Source organism: Trachypithecus francoisi, unplaced genomic scaffold (genome assembly GCF_009764315.1).
Source record: "Trachypithecus francoisi isolate TF-2019V2 unplaced genomic scaffold, Tfra_2.0 Contig01474, whole genome shotgun sequence".
Classification (NCBI taxonomy): domain Eukaryota; kingdom Metazoa; phylum Chordata; class Mammalia; order Primates; family Cercopithecidae; genus Trachypithecus; species Trachypithecus francoisi.
The window spans coordinates 4,274,952-4,296,463 of NW_022681435.1; the positions used below are offsets into that span (position 1 = coordinate 4,274,952).

The 21,512-nt window shown below is 44.5% G+C and overlaps 1 protein-coding gene across 4 annotated transcripts in view; it reads right to left on the minus strand.

Moving 5' to 3' along the window:
- The window catches only part of ALPK2 (alpha kinase 2), a 148,009-nt gene that overhangs the window by 28,772 nt on the left and 97,725 nt on the right, over positions 1–21,512 (minus strand). For all 4 annotated transcript variants that reach the window (XR_004443741.1, XM_033238717.1, XM_033238715.1 and 1 more), the window contains 5 exons: positions 17,662–17,809; positions 12,170–12,297; positions 12,034–12,069; positions 5,610–5,884; positions 3,717–3,805 (listed from right to left, as the gene is read on the minus strand). Coding sequence is in view for 3 of the 4 variants with exons in the window: in XM_033238717.1 (XP_033094608.1) it covers positions 3,717–3,805; positions 5,610–5,884; positions 12,034–12,069; positions 12,170–12,297; positions 17,662–17,809 (676 nt within the window). In the remaining variant the exon portion in view is untranslated. The remainder of the gene's footprint in view (positions 1–3,716; positions 3,806–5,609; positions 5,885–12,033; positions 12,070–12,169; positions 12,298–17,661; positions 17,810–21,512) is intronic.

Genomic DNA, 21,512 nt, shown 5'->3' on the forward strand with positions numbered 1-21,512 from the left:
AAATGTGGAGTGTTTTCTCTCCAAGATCTCACATGCTCCATTAAAATAGGCTTCTCCAGGCCCGCTTCATTGCCTGGAAATAAACATGGGGGTGGCCCCCGGGGCGGTCGGTCTAGGGGTCTGTGGTAATGGGGGCGGGGACGGGACTCCTGGCCCTCTCTCTAGATGTGCAGGCTTTCAGAGAAGGCTGGTAATATACAGGGTCAGCTCTGTGTGCGTGTGTTGTGTGTATGTGTTGTGCGTGTGGTTTATGGTTGTGTGTGTGTGTGTGATATATGTATGTATGTGTGGTATGTGTGTGCTGTGTGTATGTGTGTGTGGTATGTGTGTGGTATGTTTGTGTGGTGTATATGTGTGTGTGTATTGTATGTGTGTGAGGTGTCTGTGTTATGTGGTGTGTGTGGTGTGTGTTGTGTGTATGTGTGTTGTGTGTGTGTATGTGTGTGGTGTGGTGAGTGGGGGTGTGTGTGGTGTGGTGTATGTATGGGGTGTGTGTATGTGTGTGTGTATTGTATGTGTGTGAGGTGTCTGTGTTATGTGGTGTGTGTGGTGTGTGTTGTGTGTATGTGTGTTGTGTGTGTGTGTAGTGTGGTGAGTGGGGGTGTGTGTGGTGTGGTGTATGTATGGGGTGTGTGTATGTGTGTGTATTGTATGTGTGTGAGGTGTCTGTGTTATGTGGTGTGTGTGGTGTGTGTTGTGTGTGTGTATGTGTGTGGTGTGGTGAGTGGGGGTGTGTGTGGTGTGGTGTATGTATGGGGTGTGTGTATGTGTGTGTGGTATGTGTGTGGTATGTTTGTGTGGTGTATATGTGTGTGTGTATTGTATGTGTGTGAGGTGTCTGTGTTATGTGGTGTGTGTGGTGTGTGTGTGTGTGTGTGTGTGTGTGGTGTGGTGAGTGGGGGTGTGTGTGGTGTGGTGTATGTATGGGGTGTGTGTATGTGTGTGTGTATTGTATGTGTGTGAGGTGTCTGTGTTATGTGGTGTGTGTGGTGTGTGTTGTGTGTATGTGTGTTGTGTGTGTGCATGTGTGTGGTGTGGTGAGTGGGGGTGTGTGTGGTGTGGTGTATGTATGGGGTGTGTGTATGTGTGTGTGTATTGTATGTGTGTGAGGTGTCTGTGTTATGTGGTGTGTGTGGTGTGTGTTGTGTGTGTGTATGTGTGTGGTGTGGTGAGTGGGGGTGTGTGTGGTGTGGTGTATGTATGGGGTGTGTGTATGTGTGTGTGTATGTGCGTATGTGGTGTGCGTATGAGTGTGGTATGTTGTATGTGTGGTATGTGTGGGGGTGTGTAATGCATACGTGTGTGTTGTATGTGTGGTGTATGTGTGGTGTGTGTGTTGCATGTATGGTGTGTGTGTGTTGTATGTGTGGTCTGTTTGTATGTGGTGTGTGTTGTGTTTATGTGGGGGGTGTGTGTGGTGTGTGGTTTGTGTGTGGTGTGTTTGTGAGTATGGTGAGTGTTGGTGTGTGGTGTGCGTGGTATGTGTGTTGTATGTGTGGTGTGTGTGTTTGCATGTAATGTGTGTGGTGTGTATGTGTGGTGTGGGGGGTGTGGCGTGTGGGGGGGTGTGTTTGCAGTGTGTTTGTGTTGTGGTGGGTATGTTTGTGTGTATGGTGAGTGTTGTTTGTGTGGTGTGTGTGTGTGTTTGTGTGTATGGTGAATGTTGTTTGTGTGTGTGTGTGGGGGTGTTTTCTGGCTGTAGAGTCCTCTGATTTAGGTTCCATAAACCTGGAGTCTGGCCCAGAGGCCCTTCTGAGGCCCCTTACTCCTCCCATGTACCATCAGCATTCATGTGGTCACAAACTCTCCCCTTGTAAGGAATGGAAACATGGTTTAGATAGAAAAATGTCCTAACCTATCTTTAAGGCAGTGGCCTCTTTACCATGATGCTAATGCAGCAAATGAATCAGCCTCCTGATCCTTCACTTGCATGAGCCCTTTCCAAGTCCCTAGATTAATCCCGATATTTATAATTTTGTGTTCTTTTCTTTAAAAAGAGCCCAAATTTGCCAGGCATGGTGGCTCATGCCTATAACACCAGCACTCTGGGAGGCCGAGGCAGGAAGATCACTTGAGGCCAGGAGTTGTAGGCGGCCAGCCTGGGCAATATACAGAGACCCTGTCTCTACAAGAAAAATGCTTTTAATTAGCCAGGTGTGGTGGTGGGCACCTGTAGTCCCAGCTACTTGGGAGGCTGGATCGCTTGAGCCTGGGAGGTCAAGGCTGCAGTGAGCCATGATTGCACCACTGCCCTCCAGCCTGGACAACAGAGGGAGACCCTGTCTCTTAAAAAAAATAAAAAAGAAAGAAAGAAAAGAAAGGAAAGAAAGAAGCCCGAATTGCATAAGAGTCAAGCCACACAAAACTTGGGTCTGTCCTTGTTGGAGGGCACTGTGGTTCTGTGTGTGGTAGGGTTGACTTGTGGGTTAAATCTTTTCTTTTTTGAAGAAAACTTAAGAGGACGGAGACTGGGAAAAGCGGGGCTTGGGGGAAAAAGGAGCCAGTTTCCATATCGTGAAAGCTTAACTCAGTCCAGATGGCTGTCTGTGTAATTAACAGAAAAGCAATTGTAAGTGTGTACTGAAGTGTGTTAAGCATTTCTTGAGAAAGAACAGAAAGTGTTATGCTTTACACATGGTCTTTCAAATGTACCACCTAAGGGAAACGATTTTTCCCATTTTGTGAGTTAACAGGGGCAATGCAGACAAGAATTTCTTCCTTCTTGCTTCTCCCAGTTTTTACTGATAGGTAAAAAGTTCTAACATGCACTAGCTAAGCCCTTTTCCTGTCCATTTAAGCATGCAGATACGATCTCAACCAGGCAAACAGTGCTGCAAACGCAAGCTCCAGGCTCCCCAAAATTTGCTTGGGCCAGTAAATATTTAGGCAAAGAGTAGATAAAAGTGGATGTGATTTGTCTCTGGAGGATTCCAGGAAGTGGGTACTATGTTACTATGTTTCAAGTCACCCAATCCCCGCTTCCGTAATACATTGCCGTATTTTATTTTCATCATGGGACTAATTGCCTTGTGATATCTCTTGTTCTGTTGTATTTGTTTATTGTTTAGACAATGTAATAGCTATGAGAGTAGATATGCTTTCTTTTCTATTTAACATGGTAGATTCATGTATTGGATGGATTAATCCATCCATCCATCCATCCATTCATTTATTTATTTAAATAATATTTATCTGGGCCAGGCGCGGTGGCTCAAGCCTGTAATCCCAGCACTTTGGGAGGCCGAGACGGGCGGATCACGAGGTCAGGAGATCAAGACCATCCTGGCTAACACCGTGAAACCCTGTCTCTACTAAAAAATACAAAAAACTAGCTGGGCGAGGTGGCGGGCGCCTGTAGTCCCAGCTACCCGGGAGGCTGAGGCAGGAGAATGGCGTAAACCCGGGAGGCGGAGCTTGCAGTGAGCTGAGATCCGGCCACTGCACTCCAGCCTGGGTGACAGAGCAAGACTCCGTCTCAAAAAAAAAAAAAAAAAAGAATATTTATCTTCTTAAATATTAAATATAATATTATATATTATATAATATTAAATATCCTACCCAGCAAGGGGTAGGATAGCAGCCATGTGAGCCCTCATGGAGCTTGCAGACTGAGAGACCAGCTGAAACACTTGCCCTACTGTTCCTTCTCACTCTCTCATCCCTCCCAGTCCCCAGTGAGTCAGGAGTGTGACACAAGGCAGGGTAAATACACTTACTCAGGCACTTCTCCAAAGCCTTCCAGAGGCTGTGCTTCAGCAGCGTAGATCTTGGCGTAATACCTGGCAGTATTTTGAACATAGCATTCCTGTATCACCAAAATACATAGAGAACCTCAGTGACCACAGGAAATTCAGACAGCATTGCCCAGTAAGACTATTCAGGAGATTTCCCAGTAAGGTCAAGCCAATGAGCTGACTAGCCCATCCCCTGGTTGGGGTCGCAGAGGCAACAATTGTTAGAACCTAGAGTTGGCCACTTACAGAGGAGCTCTGAGACATGAAGAAACTGTCCCGGTGGAGGTCAAGTGGTCTCCGGGACCAGGTGTCCCTGAACTATAAAATTTCTCGAGCCAGCATGGGTGAAATTCACCCCAGAACTAAGGGGATTGGCCCCTCATCACATCATTGGGTGGCGCTTGGGGCACTACTGGGTTTCCTGTGAGATCTGCCATTGAAATCCCTTTTCAAAGGTGTAATTGAAGTAGTCAATAATGAACAGCACGACAAGATTTCTGCCTTGGGAAAAGCTAAGTGGATTCTGCATCCTACGTTGTGGGGCTTTTCTGAGCGAGAATCCAGATGCTGGGAGATTTTCCAAGACTGTGTCATATTTGAGATAGAGGGACTACTCAGAGAGAAAAGAAAAAGAGGGGTGGATTGGGAGGAGAAAGGAATACAATGGACAGAATCCTATATTCAGAGAGCAGAGCTGCCTTCAGAAGCACGGAGTCCCACGTGACATTGCTATAGGATCACAATGCTTAGTGCTTGGCTGTACCTGAGAGATTCATCTGAGTTTAACCTATGGATTTTAATATTTTAAATGGTTTTAATAACATTTTAAAGGGGCACATAGCTTGTGAAAGACCCAACTTTCACAATTTCACAATGAAATGTGTGGACCAGGTGTGGTGGTGGTTCATGCCTGTAACCCCAGCACTTTGGGAGGCAGAGGCAGGAGGATCACTTGGAGCCCTCCAGGAGGTCAAGACCAGCCTGGGCAACATAGGGAGACCCTGTCTCTGAAAAAAATAAATAAATAAAAGTTAGCTGGGCGTGATGGCCTGCGCCCATAGTCCTAGGGGACTACTTAGGAGGCTGAGGCAGGAGGGTTGCTTAAGGCCAGGAGGTCAAGGCTACTGTGGAGCCATGATCATGCCACTGCACTCCAGCCTGGGGGACAGAGTGAGAGCCTGTCTCAAAAAGCAAAAAAAAAAAAAAAAAAAAAAAAAAAGAGGGAGTGAAATATATGGACCAAATATGTGGAAAGGAGGAGGAAGGATCGAGAGAAGCTAAGGCTCTCCTGCCCTCTCCTCTCGCCTCAAGTTCTATGATTCGATAACACAGAGAAATGAGAACTCAGCTAGGGACTTGTGTCTGTCTCTCTTCCTATTTTATGCGCTAACATTAAACCAAACTCAGGAAGGCAGAAAACAAGATCAATGCTGACTCTTCTGGATATACCCCACCCCTCTCCCTCTCCACAAACAAACCCAAACAAAACACTCCAGCAACTAGTGCTGATGTTATCTGTTCCTGGGGACCCAGGCATCTAGTGTAGATTAGAACCCCCACTTTCCATATCATCCTAGGTCCAAGTAGATTCAATCCCCCAGGGATCTCATAGGGCTTCTTAGAAACAAAATCAGTTACATCTCAGGTTAGAACTGGTGAGGCGTCTCTAGGCATTGGCTGAGTCCCCAGGAGCTGGCCTAAGGCCAAGAAATTACTCCTGAGAACTGAGATTGAACTTAGATTGAATTGAAACCCCCAAAGAGGAAAAACACCCTTTTGAAGACACTCCCATCAATCCTGAGTCTGATTTTCATCTCGTCGTATCGCGGGTGGCTCTCACACCAGAAGCGATAGCCTTTGGGCAGATGGACCCACCTGGGCAGCGAGCTTGTAGTTCCTTTGGATGAGCTCATCATTACTTCTGGTCCCATAGGCAACGGCATTGTGCACCTTAAGCACACAGGCATGGCCAGGTTTGAAGACGGGCGTGAGGCCATGCATCACTGTGCTGCGGAAGGCTTTGCGGTGAACCCCTTCTCCAAAGTGCAGCTCCTCCGTGGCGATCTGACCACGCAGGCGGCCCCCAAAGTAGCTGTCACGGAGGAAGTCTTCTTTGAAGATGAGTTGGCTGAATTCAATCTCTTCGCATCCTGAAACACAGCACAGCTTTGGTTGGAAAGAATAACTCCCAGTCCTGCTCCTTAGCTAATTCCACATGGGGAGGGTCCCCACACAAGGACAATGACAAGGCTGACCTGCAGAACCAAGAGGGGCAGCCACACTTACCCTTCAAAAGAGGCATAGCTAAAAGAAGAGATGAGTGGGTTGGTGAGGAGGAGACAGGTCATTGAATGAGAATGTGGGAACATCAGTGAGAGATGGGTTGGAGCAAAACTGGAAAGATCAGGAAAAGAATTCTAGACAGACCTGGAAAATATAAGTGGAACCAAGCAAAGTAACAAAAGGCAAGTTGAAAAGATGGGTAAGTGTAGAGGAGGCAAGAAAGACCAAGGATAAGATCTGATAGTATCGGATCCCCTTTTTTTCATTATTGCCCCCCCACCCCCGGAATCTTTGCTGGAATTTGTTTTAATTGCCTGCCATGAAAGCTTAATACCACAAATATACTATCTGTTTATGTACCATATGTATATCTGTGCTTTATACAGAAAAAGAGTAACTTTTTTTTGCCTGCCAAGAACCAGTGTTGGTCCTCTTGGGAGCAATACTGCCTCCATTGAGAAAGCATGTGATAAGTTTAAGAAACAAGTACCAATAAACAAAACAAAACAAAAAAATAGTAAAAAGAATGGCCTTTGAAGAGAAATTGAAAAAAAGGTAGAATTATTTTGGATTTATTTGTAAAAAGAAAAGTGGAATTATTTTGAGTTTTCTAGCAGCTGTTTTTTTTCCAGAGTGGATTCTACACATGTTTGAGATGACAGTGAATTTAATCAGGAAGGTCCATTTTAAACTAGAGATGACCCAGTCAGATTTCTCATTCACCGAGAGAAGAAAATTAGGTGGCTTTCAATGAAATACGATTGTTTGGATTTTTTAAATGCTTTCCACTTCTCAAAACTGATGAAAACTGACATCTTTCTGAATGTTTACAAGAAGAAAGAAATCATAGATTGTGGGAAAAATCTTACTTCATGTTTCCATATACAATGCTTAAGGAAATATTTTTCTTCTCCTCTCAAAATATTTCAAATCGTATGATTTGAGACTGATGGTAGCTATTGAAACTATAAGGAGACTGAAACTATTCTGATAGGATATTGATTAAGGTCAGGGCCTAGTTACTGCCAGAAAGAAAGAAAGGGAGTGAGGTTCGGTGGATTTTCAAACAGAAAAACTAGGTAAAGAGCTAGAAGCTTCTGGAAGAAAGAGGATATTCCTAAAGGTGCTCCTAGCATTTTCACAAAGGTCAGCAGTAGACTATGGGACATCTGAATATGTCACCCTCAAATCTGCCTCTTTGGTAAAAGGATTGTTGAGCTGAAGGCAATTAAGAAGCAGCAGAGGCAAGAAAGCTCTCTGCCTTCCCTCTATTTGCCTAAAATCAGGACATAAATTTATAAACACACAAAAAATTCTACTCCCCCTTCTACCAGGAAGAACAAAGGTTAATGACTGAAGACAGCTTTAGACCCTGATGAGCCTGGAGATGAGCAGCAGACATTAACAAGCATTAATGAGAATCCAGATGCTGGGAGATTTTCCAGGGCTGTGGAAATGCCTTTCCACAAGCTACTGCCCTTACCTACCCAAAGTCCTTCTCTCTGTCCTGTCACTTCTCTAAAAATGCACCATTCTTTGTTGTAGATGCTGTATAAGCTGGAATTCAAATCCCTTCTTAAATGAGCACTTCTTGAGTGTCTCCCATGTATATATGAATTATACATGCTCATCAACTTGTTTGTTTTTCTCTCACTAATCTTTTGTTACAGGGATCTGTTCCAACTAAGAACTTATGAAGATTGAAGAATAAATTATTTTTCTTCCCCTGTAACTCCTACTGAGTAACTTGCCCTAGGTTTCTGGAGAGAACTGGGTTGGAGCTGCAGGAAAACAGGCAAATGGAACATTTTCTCAGATAAAGTTTTAGGCAATACCTGGATCACAGATTTTACTCTAAGTCACAGAACCAGGAAAAAAAATTAATTTATGGAGAAAAGCACAGTTTTATTTTAACAGTTAAATTTAAAAATTAGGTGAGAAAATAGAGAATGCTTTTCTGTATCCCACACCTTCTCAGTTCCATTCTAGTTATATGATTAATGTTAACAATTTGGCCTCTAATACCACTTACAGAGTATAGGAAATGTTATATGTACATACCTCAGAGCCCAATGCACATGAGTTATCTCTGTCACATCCCGTCTTCCTTCAAAACCCTCACATTTCTAAAATTTAATTATTAAAAGTAAAAAGTTTGCGCACCTTATGCTTTAAAATTCAGCAAATCTAATTAACTGAAGATAAAAGTTGGCCCAGGACATATGCTTAGAAAGTTGGAAGGAAAATTTGTTTGCATATTACTACATGTGGTAAAATTAATAACCCTGTCTATAATTTCCAACAGAAATGCTTATTTGACAAAGATAAAGCCATGAAAGAAAAAAAGAATAGGCCGGGCGCAGTGGCTCAAGCCTGTAATCCCAGCACTTTGGGAGGCCGAGGCGGGTGGATCACGAGGTCAGGAGATCGAGACCCTCCTGGCTAACACGGTGAAACCCCGTCTCTACTAAAAATACAAAAAACTAGCCGGGCGCGGTGGCGGGCGCCTGTAGTCCCAGCTACTCGGAGGCTGAGGCGGGAGAATGGCGGAAACCCGGGAGGCGGAGCTTGCAGTGAGCCGAGATCGCGCCACTGCACTCCAGCCTGGGCGACAGAGCGAGACTCCGTCGCAAAAAAAAAAAAAAAAAAAAAGAAAGAAAGAAAAAAAGAAATCTTAGACCTATTCTTTGTCTCTTGAAAATCCTGCAGGGCAACAGCTGGAGTTCTAGGTGGAACTTTCCAAGCTGAAACTCATCTACTGGGCCTTCCTTTACAGAAGCAGAAGGTATAGACTCTGCAGCTCTGCAGAAATCTGAAAGGACAGCCTGTCCAAAACTGTCTTCCGCAGTGACAGCGGAAATGAGCGCGTCCGCTTGGTTAGAGTGTGCACCTCTTTTAAAGTGAGAGCTGGAGGTGAGAATTCATCCTTTAGAACAATTTCTTCCCTGGTAAGAGTAATGAAGGTAACAGGAGAACTGAGCACCTGAGGGGAGGCTCAGGAAAAGCAGGCATGTAGCAGTGTGAGTCTCGGGTTGTGGAGAAGGTGCAACTTTCTTTGCAGCTTTGCAGAGCCATCTGTTGCCAGGACTCACACTCCACGCTGGCTAAAATCCCTGAGAGGGGGCAGTTCCGTGAGAAAGAATCAGGAGAGAGTGGGTGTGGTGGTTCACACCTGTAATCCTGGAACTTTGGGAGGCCAAGTCAGGTGAAACTCCTGAGGTCAGGAGTTTGAGACCAGCCTGGCCAACATGATGAAACCCCATCTCTACTAAAAATACTAAAAATTAGCTGGGTGTGGTGGCAGGTGCCTGTAATCCAACTACTCGGGAGACTGAGGCAGGAGAATTGCTTGAACTCGGGAGGCGGAGGTTGCAGTGAGCCGAGATCTTGCCATTGCACTTCAGCCTGGGTGACAGAGCAAGACTCCGTCTCAAAAAAAAAAAAAAAAAAGAATCAGGAGAGACTTATTGGAATCCACCAGACAGACTCGCCAGATGAGTGTTGGGAGATCCCAATGCCTCACTGAGGTTCCTTGCTACACCCATACATTGTGAAATCCAAATCAATTCAGAGAAACCATGAGGATACCTGCAGCCGCTGGTTACAAAGACTGCTCCGAGGTACAAAAAAGCAATCCACAAATATATTCATAAAACATAACATCATCATTAAATTGGGTTTCATTTTTGTCCATGATTCATTTCCAACTTTCTCATGAACTTAGCTTTATTAGTTTTTAGAGACCATCTTGTAAAAGATTATTTATTCCTCCTATAGAGAATTAAATTAATAAACTGTTTAGTGAGATAGTCCTCTAAATAAAAAAAAAAAATGTGATTAAAAGCAATTTTCCAAATCAGCCGGGTGCAGTGATGAGCACCTGTAGTCCAGCTCCTCAGGAGGCTGAGGTGGGAGGATCATTAGAGTCCAGGAGGCCGAGGCTGCAGTGAGCTATGATTGTGTCACTGCACTCCAGCCTGGACGCAAGAGAGAGACCTTGTCTCAAAGAAATAAAATAAAAGTAATTTTCGGCTTCTTTATCTGAAGGTACAAGGATAGGGAGGGGCCAGGAATTACTTCCCCAGTCGGGTGAGTCAGTGAAACTGACACCCCCAGTCACAATGGGGCCAGAAACCGGGAGAAGGTGATGTCATCAGGGTTCAGACCCAAGCTCTGTGGCTGAAGTCACTGGGCTACAACGGTGGTACCATTTCCACCAAATGGCCAGTAGCTCATCCCCACTGGGGTCTCTCGCCTGACTAGTAATCCTTGAGAAATGAGCTTATGCAAACCTAAACCAATAAAGCCATAGCAAGTGTCTGCGATGTGAATGCCAATCAATGCTAAGAAGCTGATGAAACAGAGACTCCCTTCTGAGAGTCTTTTTATTTTCTAAAGTATTAGGAGGAAGGGGATTCTTTTGCATATTTTGCCTTCTGGGGAGATGAGAGCAGAAATGGAGGAAGGATTTTAAATTATAACACACATATGCTACACACTAAAGATGGGTATTTAGCATCTGAGTGGGTTTGTGAAGAGCTTGTATTTAAGTTTACTATTTTGGGTTAATATCACAATATTTGCTAGGCCATTTCTTTTTCTTTTTTTCTTTTTTTCTTTTTTTTCTGAGATGGAGTCTTGCTCTGTTGTCAGGCTGGAGGGCAGTGGCATGATCCTGGCTCACTGCAACCTCCGCCTTCCGGTTCAAGCCATTCTCTTGCCTCAGCCTCCTGAGTAGCTGGGATTACAGGCATGTGCCACTACGCCGGGCTAATTTTGTATTTTTAGTAGAGATGGGGTTTCACCATGTTGGCCAGGATAGTCTTGATCTCTTGACCTCATGATCCCACCCGCCTCGGCCTCCCAAAGTGCTGGGATTATAGGCGTAAGCCACTGCGCCTGGCCTATTGCTAGACCATTTCCAAGTCGAGATCTCAGTTTCTTGCTTTTGATACACTGGATGTGACTGCATTTTGATTACTTTTATTACTTGTTTCTGCAGAGATTTCAGGCGTTCTGTTTGTTTTAAAAATCAGTACATGCAGTAAATCTTTAAGATGCTAGTTCAATTAACTGTCAGAATTATCCATATTTCTCCTAAAACTGACAGTGGATCCTCCCCTGTGCTGAAAGTCATGGTCACATGGGGTGAGGTTGGACCACCGTGGTGTGTGGAACTGGCCTCCTGCAGCTCCTGAGAGCAGATGACGGGCAGCTCTTCCCAGTTCCATGATGTGTGATGTCACACTGGTGGTTTAAAAGTGGCCACACTGAGAGTATTTACATCACGGAAACTGTAGGACTCAGAACTTCCCCAACCCTCGGCATGTTGTTAAATATTTACCCCAGCACACCACCAGCAAGGGTGGGCATGGGTGGGCGTAGGTGGGTGAGTAATTCTCCTTAACAGGGAAGACATGGCAAACACAGATTCCACCAAACTGTGGAAAATTCAGTGGGTGGCCTGGGGACAGCACGAGCATTCATGAACAGCAGTGTTAGGCTGTGGCTAACACCAGGTGCCAAAAGAAAGCAGAGAAACACATCTTTTCTTTTCATTAAGACACAAACGAATAAAATAATTCTCCAGACACCTGGCTGTCTTTGGGAATCTGCTCAGCTACTCAAACTGAAAAGAAAATTGAAGAAACAAAACAAGCTGTATAAGTCCCAGCAGCTGAAAACTCCCATGCAGTAGGGCTGAACGCAAGACCGATGCTTAAAGGGAAAAGTCAAATCCGAACTCCCCCTCTACGTGTTCCCCAAAACTTCCCCGCTATAGTGTACCATCCAATTCTGGATATCTGTAGTCTAATGAACTTACAATAGGAAGTATGGCCCTGCATTCACATTGAATTGGCTCATGAATTGTCATTCTTTTCTCAAGTCACGCCATAGCTCTCCTTCTCAGTTGGAAGAGTCCATAGGATTACTGCTTCTACCCTTTACTCCGGGAGCTATTTTATGCTTTATGGCAAGCCCATTTCCTCTGGCAGGCCAACTCCAACTGACTTACCTTTAGTATCCCGGCGACTTGACAGTTGTTTGAGAACTAGAAGAAGACAAAGCAGAGAATGGCTTCAGTACAAATGTCCATTGTGAACGGGCAGGGGCCAGTGGTTTTCACTGAAAACTGAAAAGCTGTGGTTTACCTTCAGCTGTGAGGTTAAATTCAGCAGTCACTTTTCCATAGCTGTTCTTGATGCAGCAGTAATAGAGGCCCTGGTCCTTCAGACTGGCTTGAACGATGGCAAAGGAAACAGTGGAGTTGTCCCCTGCACTACAATGAGGAATATTCACATTGACACACTTCATCATTCTACGGTTGCGTTTTTTTTCTAATATATTTAAGAAGAAAGAAGCGAAGGCTTCCCTGCTCACATGTTTTCAGCCAAAGAGCTGTCCAAGGGGCAAAATCACGATCCGCTGTTTAAATAATTGATGTCTCCACAGAGGAGAGTCATTACATTTTGGCTAACACGCTCACTCCAATAAGCAGTATGAACACAAAGAAATGTTTAGTAGGTTTAACTGCCATGAGTAGAGCCAAGAATTGAAATTGTGAATTCTGGGAGCTGTTATTAACATTTCTGCTCAGAATTCAGCTCAATTGTGTGACTAATCCGGGTGTCCTGTGCTTGACGGAAAGTCTGAAAACTCCAAACCCAAACTTACACAATAAGTAACAAGAGAAAAGGGGGTTCTTAGCTTTATGCTACCTAAGGATTCATGACTGAGGATCCCTTTATAATAGTGTCCTGTACTCCCCTAATGAGGTACCAACCATCCAACTAGTCACCCACCCAATATTATTGAGTTCCAGTCTCTGTGCTATGAAAACTAAAACTGGCGGTGGTGGTCGTGTTGGTGGTGATGATAATAGTGATGATGATGCTGAGAGCCAGTGTGCACTGAGCATTTGGTATGTACCAGGCATTGTGCCAAATCACATAAAGATCAATTTCATGATGTCCTCCGAACAACCTAATGAGAGAACTACGTTTACTATTCTCAGTTTGCAGATGAGGAAACTGAGACATAGAAAAATTTAAGCAAATGATTTTGACCTCATTAAGCTGCCTTCCCAAGTAAATTATGGTTCCTGCCCTCAAGTCTGGGATAATCTGAAATATAGGTAGAGCCACATATTTATTCCAAAGTCTCAAACAAAAAACTTACTTTACAGCAAAAAAAAAAAAAAAAAAAAAAAAAAAGGATATTCAAATGTTCTGGTTTGTTCTTTTTTTTTTTTTTTTTTTTTTGAGACGGAGTCTCGCAGTCGCCCAGGCTGGAGTGCATGGCCGGATCTCAGCTCACTGCAAGCTCCGCCTCCCGGGTTTACGCCATTCTCCTGCCTCAGCCTCCCGAGTAGCTGGGACTACAGGCGCCCGCCAACTCGCCCGGCTAGTTTTTCTATTTTTTAGTAGAGACGGGGTTTCGCCGTGTTAGCCAGGATGGTCTCGATCTCCTGACCTCGCGATCCACCCGTCTCGGCCTCCCAAAGTGCTGGGATTACAGGCTTGAGCCACCGCGCCCGGCCTGGTTTTGTTCTTTAAAATGAACTTTGTTTAACCATTCACCAAGATTCTGTGTGTTTATGTGTATACATGTGTGTGGTGTACATTTTAGCTTGGGTTTGTTTCATAGTTTAACAACAAAAATTCACCGAGCTTGAGTTTGTCTCAGTTGCATGTTCAAAAACAGTGTTCATTATTGGTTGTTTTTTCGATAGACTTCAAGCCTCCAGTATATACATTCCTTCCCTGGAATATACCAGTGGCTTAAAACAAAGTTCACGAAATCATTCAACTCCCTTCATTCCTGGGGGCTCAGAACATATCCCATTGTACAGTTAAAACTGGATGTGAGCAAGTCCAGTTATAAGGGGGAGATTTCCGGAGAGGGCAGTAAAACACTGAGTGGGCCACAGAGGAGGCTTGTGGAAAGTCCTTCTCCAAGGCTCTAGGATCGGCACAGCCTTTCTGTCATTGAAAGGGGCAGGCAAGGGCTACCTGAAGGGCTGGGGGCTGAGCTAGAACTGTCCCATGAACATCTTCCTTCCAGCCTAGAAATTCTCCGATACTTGGCCCAGAACCATGAAGACCGTTTTTCCTGGCTTGACCCATGGTCCCCACCCAAGGCTTTCTTCTAGAAGGAATACATATAGGAGTCAGAAAGGTCTGGACCGCAACCCTGAGGCTGACCTCAGGTGTACTATGTAGCCTCTCACCCTCAGTTTCCTCCTCTGTGAAAGCAGAACGAGCAAGATCACAGCTCAGATGTGTCATAAGGAGTAAGTGACACCAGCGTGTGAAGCTTTGGCGAAAAGCCCAGTCCTGAAAGTGGTCACGAGTCATTACTTCATGGTGAGCAGTAGTATTAGTGGGGAACAGTAGTATTAGTGTGCTTTCTCCATGAAACAAAACTACCTCAGAAGTCCCAAAGAGTTCTATCCAACATTTGTGGAGTATCTGCTCTGTGCTTAGTACTGGGGGGTTCAATGATGAAAAAAAAAAAAAGGCATAGCCCTTGAGGGTCTTCTAATCTGGGAGGAAATGGACAAACAGAAAATACCAATACAGCTATAGAAAGCAAAAACAAGTGACCTTGTGCCTTTTTTTTACCAAGAGGGTAAGCTCAGTTTCAGATCCTCTTACCCTGTAAGGGACAAATCTTTTTACCTTAGGAAATGGCCACAGACAGCGGAACATCAGTGGTGATTAGCTGTGCAGACAAATGCAAAAGAAGCCCATGCCCAGAGTGTGATCAGAGGAACACAAAGAATGAAACTGGCTGCAGGGAGAGGGTAGTTAGCATGGGGACTTCTCTGAGAGACCCCATCATGCATCACCAGCCCTAAGGAGCCAGGGCTTGGCAGCACTCCCATCCACCACTCAGTCTGGCCTGAGAAGCCCTCGGGTTGTCTCTCTCAGGGCCATCCAAGGAGATCCTGCCATCCCAGCAGCCAGCTCCTCATTCACTGGTTCCCAGCAGGAACAACATGACCTGTGCTCCATGACCTTGCTCAGCTATCAGCAGAGCCACTCCATGTGGACAGCTGCACCTTCAAAAGCCCAGGGAACTCAGAAGGACCTCTCTCCCCAGAGTGGAGAATGGGTTCCTGGTTACCAAGAAGGTATTGATAGCCAAATAGCACCAGAGGGTGCCACCTTGAGGTCTCCATGGAGCCAAGACATGCCACTGCTACACAGAGACCCAAACCAAGCTACCACTTTCTTCTTATTGGTTTCTTGGAAGTATATTAGTCTTGCCCTAACCACAAGAATGTCTTCTGACACCTAATTTCCACACTTTAGCCTGTTAAGGAAAGTACCCAAAAGTTGCGGACAAAGACAGGAGGAGGATCACAGTCATTGTTCAACAGGATCACTTGAGGATGATCTACTGAAAGGAGAATGCTTTGCTATTTCCCATTTACACAGAACCCACTCATAGAACCATTTACATAGAACCCGTAACCTAAAAGTTACAGGTTAACTTTTAGGTTTCTGTGCAATAGAAAAGATAACTCCCAAAGTTTATTACCTGTCAAACATTAACCAGTGTTATATCTATTTCAAAATGTATTTCCGCATTCCTTTACCTGATTGACTATCTAAATCTTCATTCCTCAAATGCTCCTTTGAACAATCTTGCCATTGTACAGGTTCCCTCATGATTTAGTAAGTTCAAGAAGACCTTTGCTCCAGGTTGATATTATATGTGAGAGATTTCAACTCTTTGAAAATGATACAAGGACAGTGACACATTGCATGGAGGCACAAGTGAAGGGAAACGCTGGACTGGAAGTAGGCATGAGAGAAATTAGCAAACATTTGAAAACCCACTTGAAATAATGTAAATGATCTCTCAATAAACAAATGAGTTATGACTCCTAAATATTCTCAAGTGTTCGCATGGAGAAAGCAGATGGATTCAACTGAGCCAGACACTGTCACCAAGGAGAAATGAAGCAAACATCACTAGGAGTCAGAGGCCTTGGCCACGCGTCATCAGTAAGTAGAATGCTTACTAATGACATATGCTCCCCAGGGGAAAGTCAGATTGATGGTAAATACATATCAAATGGAAAAGGGACATGCAAATATTCAAGTGGTAATTCTGAGCTCAGAGCAAGGCTGATGAATGGAAAAACAGTGAAAATGCTGGTTAATTGTTCTTGGCTGACAGCTTCAGAAAATAATTTAAAATGAATAATTAGTATTAGTACCTTTTTAAGTGAAACTCTAGGGAAACTCCTTGACTTAAAAAGCAAACCATGTCTTTTCCATTATAATTCTTCTTAAGCCATACCGAAGACGGGCAGGGTAATGGTGACATTTTAGGCAAAGTGGTTATTCTATCAATCACAATCCAGTTAAATGCTCTGGAGTGATGTTAGTAGAAATGAAATCATAGCTCAAGTATTCCATCATTACATTTGAGAAATAGTTTCCAGACATACGTTCCAAGTAGACATATATGGTTTAATTAAACAGAAAACTCAGATTTTCTCACTTTTTCAGTCTACTGGTGAAAAAAATAAGGGGATTGGAACCCCTCCCATGTCTTAGGGAGCTGAACTGGGAACCCCTTTGGCAGAGGGTTGACTTTCGAACCAGGTGATTTGTTTCTAGATTGTGTCAGATGAAGCTTGAATTTATCAGTTCACTTGAAGAAGCATTTATTGCCAAGAAAAGCTGCTTAAGGAAGCCGTTAATCTGGTTCATTCCACAGGGGATATTCTTGGCAATGATTCTCACTCTCATCTCTCTCCTCATTCTTCTCTCCTTCATTGTCTTAAGGACATGGCCGGACGCGGTGGCTCACTCCTGTAATCCCAGCACTTTGGGAGGTGGAGATAGGTGGATCACTGGAGGCCAGGAGTTTGAGACCAGCCTGGGCAACATGGCAAAACCCTGTCTCTACTAAAAACACAAAAGAAAATTAGCCAAGCATGGTGATGTGCTCCAGTAATCCTAGCTACTCAGGAGGCTGAGGTGGGAGGATCACCTAAGCCCAGGACATGGAGGCTGCAGTGAGCCATGACTGCACCACTACACTCCAGCCTGGGAGATGGGAGTAGGACCTTGTCTCAAAAATAAAAATAAAAATCACAAGGACTCAGAAATAAACAGGTGTTCCCATATTAATGATGGCTGCTGGTCACCCTCAATAGCTGTTACTTTTCTGTAACCTCATAGATTGCTGTTGTTGTTTTTATTCATCTTCTAAGCTTTGTTTGACCTTTATCAGATTACTGGGAATTTATGAAACAGAAAACACACCCAAGTTAAATTCACAGACATACAGACGAGAGCTCTTTAATCTTAGGACCACAGAACCTCAGCCTAGAATATCATTTGACACGTTCTTTTCCCTGATTTAAAAAACGTAGTGAAAGGTTGTGTGACTTCCCAAAACCCCAGAACTCAATGGTGGCAAAATCCAGGCAAGAATCCTCCATCATTTTCCCCATACAGACACTTGTCTTCCAATATTTAATCTTTTTAAATATTTTGGGTGTGGAATCTCTACTTCAATTTTCCTTTTCATGTCCTAGAATTTATTCTTTTCTTTTACAACCATGTTGTGAAATAAACAAGCAACAATTGTGAAAAGTAACCAGGGAAAAACATCGCACCTTCTCTGCACTTGGGCTATGGACTTTGAATCTTTTGTCCAGCAGATAGTAGAATCTTCATGAATTTCTGCAAATTGGCAGCTTAATTTTACATTTCCAGAGTGTTCAGGGAACATCTCAGCTTGGATCTTTTTCAGTAATACTGGAGCTAGAAACAAAAGATTTGAAGGTCAGTGTAGCAAAAGACTTTCCCATTTCATATTGTTTAATTCTCCTAACAATCCTGAGAAACAGGAATAATAATTATTATCCCCAATTATGGAAGTGAGAATTGAGTCTCTGAGGGGAGAGGTAGCTTGCCTAAATAGTCGGAAAATTAACAAATCAACCTAATAGAAAATGCTCGCTTCCATTACTTAAAATTCAGCCTGTAATGCTGAAAGTGAAATAGAACTTGAGAGATTTTTTCTAAAGGGGATGAGAGGTGGGAGGATTGTAGAAATCTATTCTATAGGATGTCAGCCAAATAAAGATGTTGTTAAATGATTATCAGATCATCCAGTCAAAATCAGAGCTGGGGATTAGGGGGTAGAAAAAAATCTGGATTATCCAAAAAACTATGGCTAAGCCCCCAAAATGTAAAAGACATCTCAACAATAGGTTATTGGCTGAATAATACTCATCCATCTTTTCCCCTTTATCACACTTGTCTTTGCTGAAGATAACCCAGTAGATTGCAGTGATGTCTGATATCTACCTCATTAGCAAAAGATAACAGAAGCACAAAGGAAACAATTTCCACCGGTTGGGCTGAGACCTTTGAATATCACCTCAGTATCAGTGATGAACAGTTAGTATGCTAACGTGTAATTAGCCAGGGCAGCCACTGGGCGGCAGCCTAGACATTAGAACAAGACAAGGATGAGCCCCGCCCCCCCCCCCCCCCCCCCCCCCCCCGCCACCGTCCCAAGCGGTCATAACAATTGGGTAGGAAGTGAGAGTACTGCAGATGTGGTGTGAGCCTATCACAAATTAAGTAGCATAACTCCACAGCGCTGGTCACACAGAAGAGTACATCATTACAAAACATGTAATCCGTAGCCAAACCAAGATCACCAATACTGAGACTTTGTTTGCTCCACTGCCTCAAATTATACTACGGTGAAAATATCCATGAATTCAAGGGGCTTCTCATTTCTCCTTGGCGCCAGCAGATGCTTGGATGACAGAATGCATATTTAAAAGCTAATTCTCTACCCAGGAAGTGATGATGGGCCCGCTGGGTAGCAAATCTTTCAACCAGTGAGTACCAAGACTACTAACAGTATCCTGGGAGCCAAGTGGATAACTGAGAGAGAGAAAATGTAGCAAGTATGTATTGACTGCAAACCCGCAGCAGTGCATTTAGGCCCAAGTTGAGACCGTGTTCAGGTTCACAGTCTGAAACTCTTGGTCCGGGTCTCGACCAAGCCCACTTCCTCATCTGGGCCATTTCCTAGGGGTCCTTCCAACACCATGCAGTGGCCGGCTTAATGGGTGATTTGGGGACATCTAAATATTCCTAAGCCTGCCGGAACCTGTTGTACTGAACACAAAGAAAATTGGGAGATGGCGGGAAGGGCATGAAATGGGCAGCAGAACTGAATGATGGATGGTCTGTGGGAGATTTGAAGCTTGTTTAGCCGAGGGGTTTGGGCTTTGGATAGAACCCCTGTCTATGTGAGACAGAGGTAGAAAATGCAGCCGAACGAGCTCAGAGGAGACCTGGAGTGCAGCTAGGTTTGTCTTCCGTGTGCAGGTGGGCCTAGTGTTGAGGGAAAATGGTAGTAAAGTCCCTGGTGAATATAGTTTCTGTACTAAGCTTTGGACATCAAATACGATTACTCAGGCCTGGCATGGTGGTTCACACCTGTAATCCCAGCACTTCTGGAGGCCGAGGCAGGAGGGTCACTTGAGGCCAGGAGTTGGAGACCAGCCTGGGCCACATAGCAAGACCCCATCTCTAGAAAAAAAAAATAGCCAGGTGTGGTACGCATGCCTGTGGACCTAGCTACTTAGGAGGCTGAGGTGGGACGATTGGTTGAGCACAGGAGTTCAAGGCTGCAGTGAGCCATGATCTTGCCACTGCAATCCAGCCTAAGTGACAGAGCGAGACCCTGTCTCTAAAGTAATAATAATAATTTTTAAAAAAGATTAGGGTTTATTTCTTTTATAATGATCCAAGTCACTGCTCCCCTCATCCTAACTCCGCCCCACCAATTAACTGGTGGGAAGGCATTAAATCTGTGCTCCTTTGGGGATAGCAGGGTGGGTACCAGACTGTTAGGTAGGGCACAGTCAAGGTGTCAGCCAAGGGGTCTGAAGTGTACCAGCTGGAAAACAGTGACGAGGACTCAGGGTCTTACAAAAGCCATCACCACAAGAAGGAAGGAGAACTTCCCAATCTGGTGTCTTCCTGGTGGCAACGTTTGTTATTTTTAAACAATGATATTGCTGTGGCTTGCACTGAGAAAACAAAATAAAAAACCTTTGAGTGCTTAATGTTGGAGTAGATCGTTAAAGGAATTGGTCCACAGCTAGAAACCCATAACGAACAACTAGAAGGTGATAAGTTTAAAAAAAAGAAAAAAAAAGGACCCACATGGTGGCTCATTTTGGGAGGCTGAGGCGGGCGGATCACAAGGTCAAGAGATCTAGACCATCCTGGCCAACATGGTGAAACCCCGTCTCTGCTAAATATACAAAAATTAGCCGGGCATAGTGGTGCACGCCTATAGTCCCAGCTACTCGGGAGGCTGAGGCAGAAGAATCGCTTGAACCGGGAGGCGGAGGTTGCAGTGAGCCGAGATCATGCCACTGCGCTCCAGCCTGGTGACAGAGCAAGGCTCCATTTCAAATTAAAAAAAAAAAAGCAGGAAAAAAGCAGGGTGTTGTCAAGGGCTAGCTCTCTGAATGCTGCCGTTCCAAAAGGTAAATGCTGGAAGAGAATCATTTTTCCCATCTCTTATCATCATCTGTGTTGATTCCTATGGATTAGTGCCCATGGTGGATTCATATTAGATACATATTCAGTGCATTCATTATCAGAGTCACCATGGAAAATAACAAGGTCCTTAATAAATAGATGAATATGTTGGTCAAGCATTTATTTCCCGTCGGGCGACGGCCCTTCCAGTGCAATAACCTAGTACTGGTTTGTATTAGGACGGGGAGCTGTGACCTTTATAAAAGGGGGGGTGCCAGTGTTCCAGAAACCTGTTCTTCTAACTTTCTCTGCAAAGAAAATGCCCGCACGAGAGGGGAGAGGATGGCGGCCAGTGGCAACTCCTCCGAAGCTGGGAAGGGACTGCAGGATCAGAACCTACCCCAGCGTGGGCGAAACCTGCCTGGGACTCCCATTTAGCTGCTGACTCAAGGGTAGCTCTGATGATCCTCCTCCGCCCGCTCCATCACCAGATGACTCCTACCTTCCTGCCGAGGCCCTGAGTTCTTCAGAGAGGAGGGGCTATGGACACCAGCACCACTCTTTCTCCTAATACTAGGTTGGTATCAACTCAGACACAATGCTCTTGTGTCTGAACTAAGCTCTTTATTTATTTCATGAGCATACTGGGCATAAGCATTGCCTCATTTTTTTATTTAAAAACACTAATAAAAAAAACAGTAACGAACAACCATGAGAGCTGTGTTAGGCCACAGGCCATTCAAATTGCTTTGCATTTTTATACCGGAGAGGAGTCTTATTAGCACCCCCATTTTACAGATGGGGAAAGTGAGGCGCCCGGAGGCTAAGGCATTTGTCCAGGGCTACCCAAGTACCGCCAGAGGCCAGACTTGAACCCAAGCAATAGAACTCCTAATCTACACCCTAAATCACCAAGATACAACTTGCCCCAGCTGGGCCCAAACAC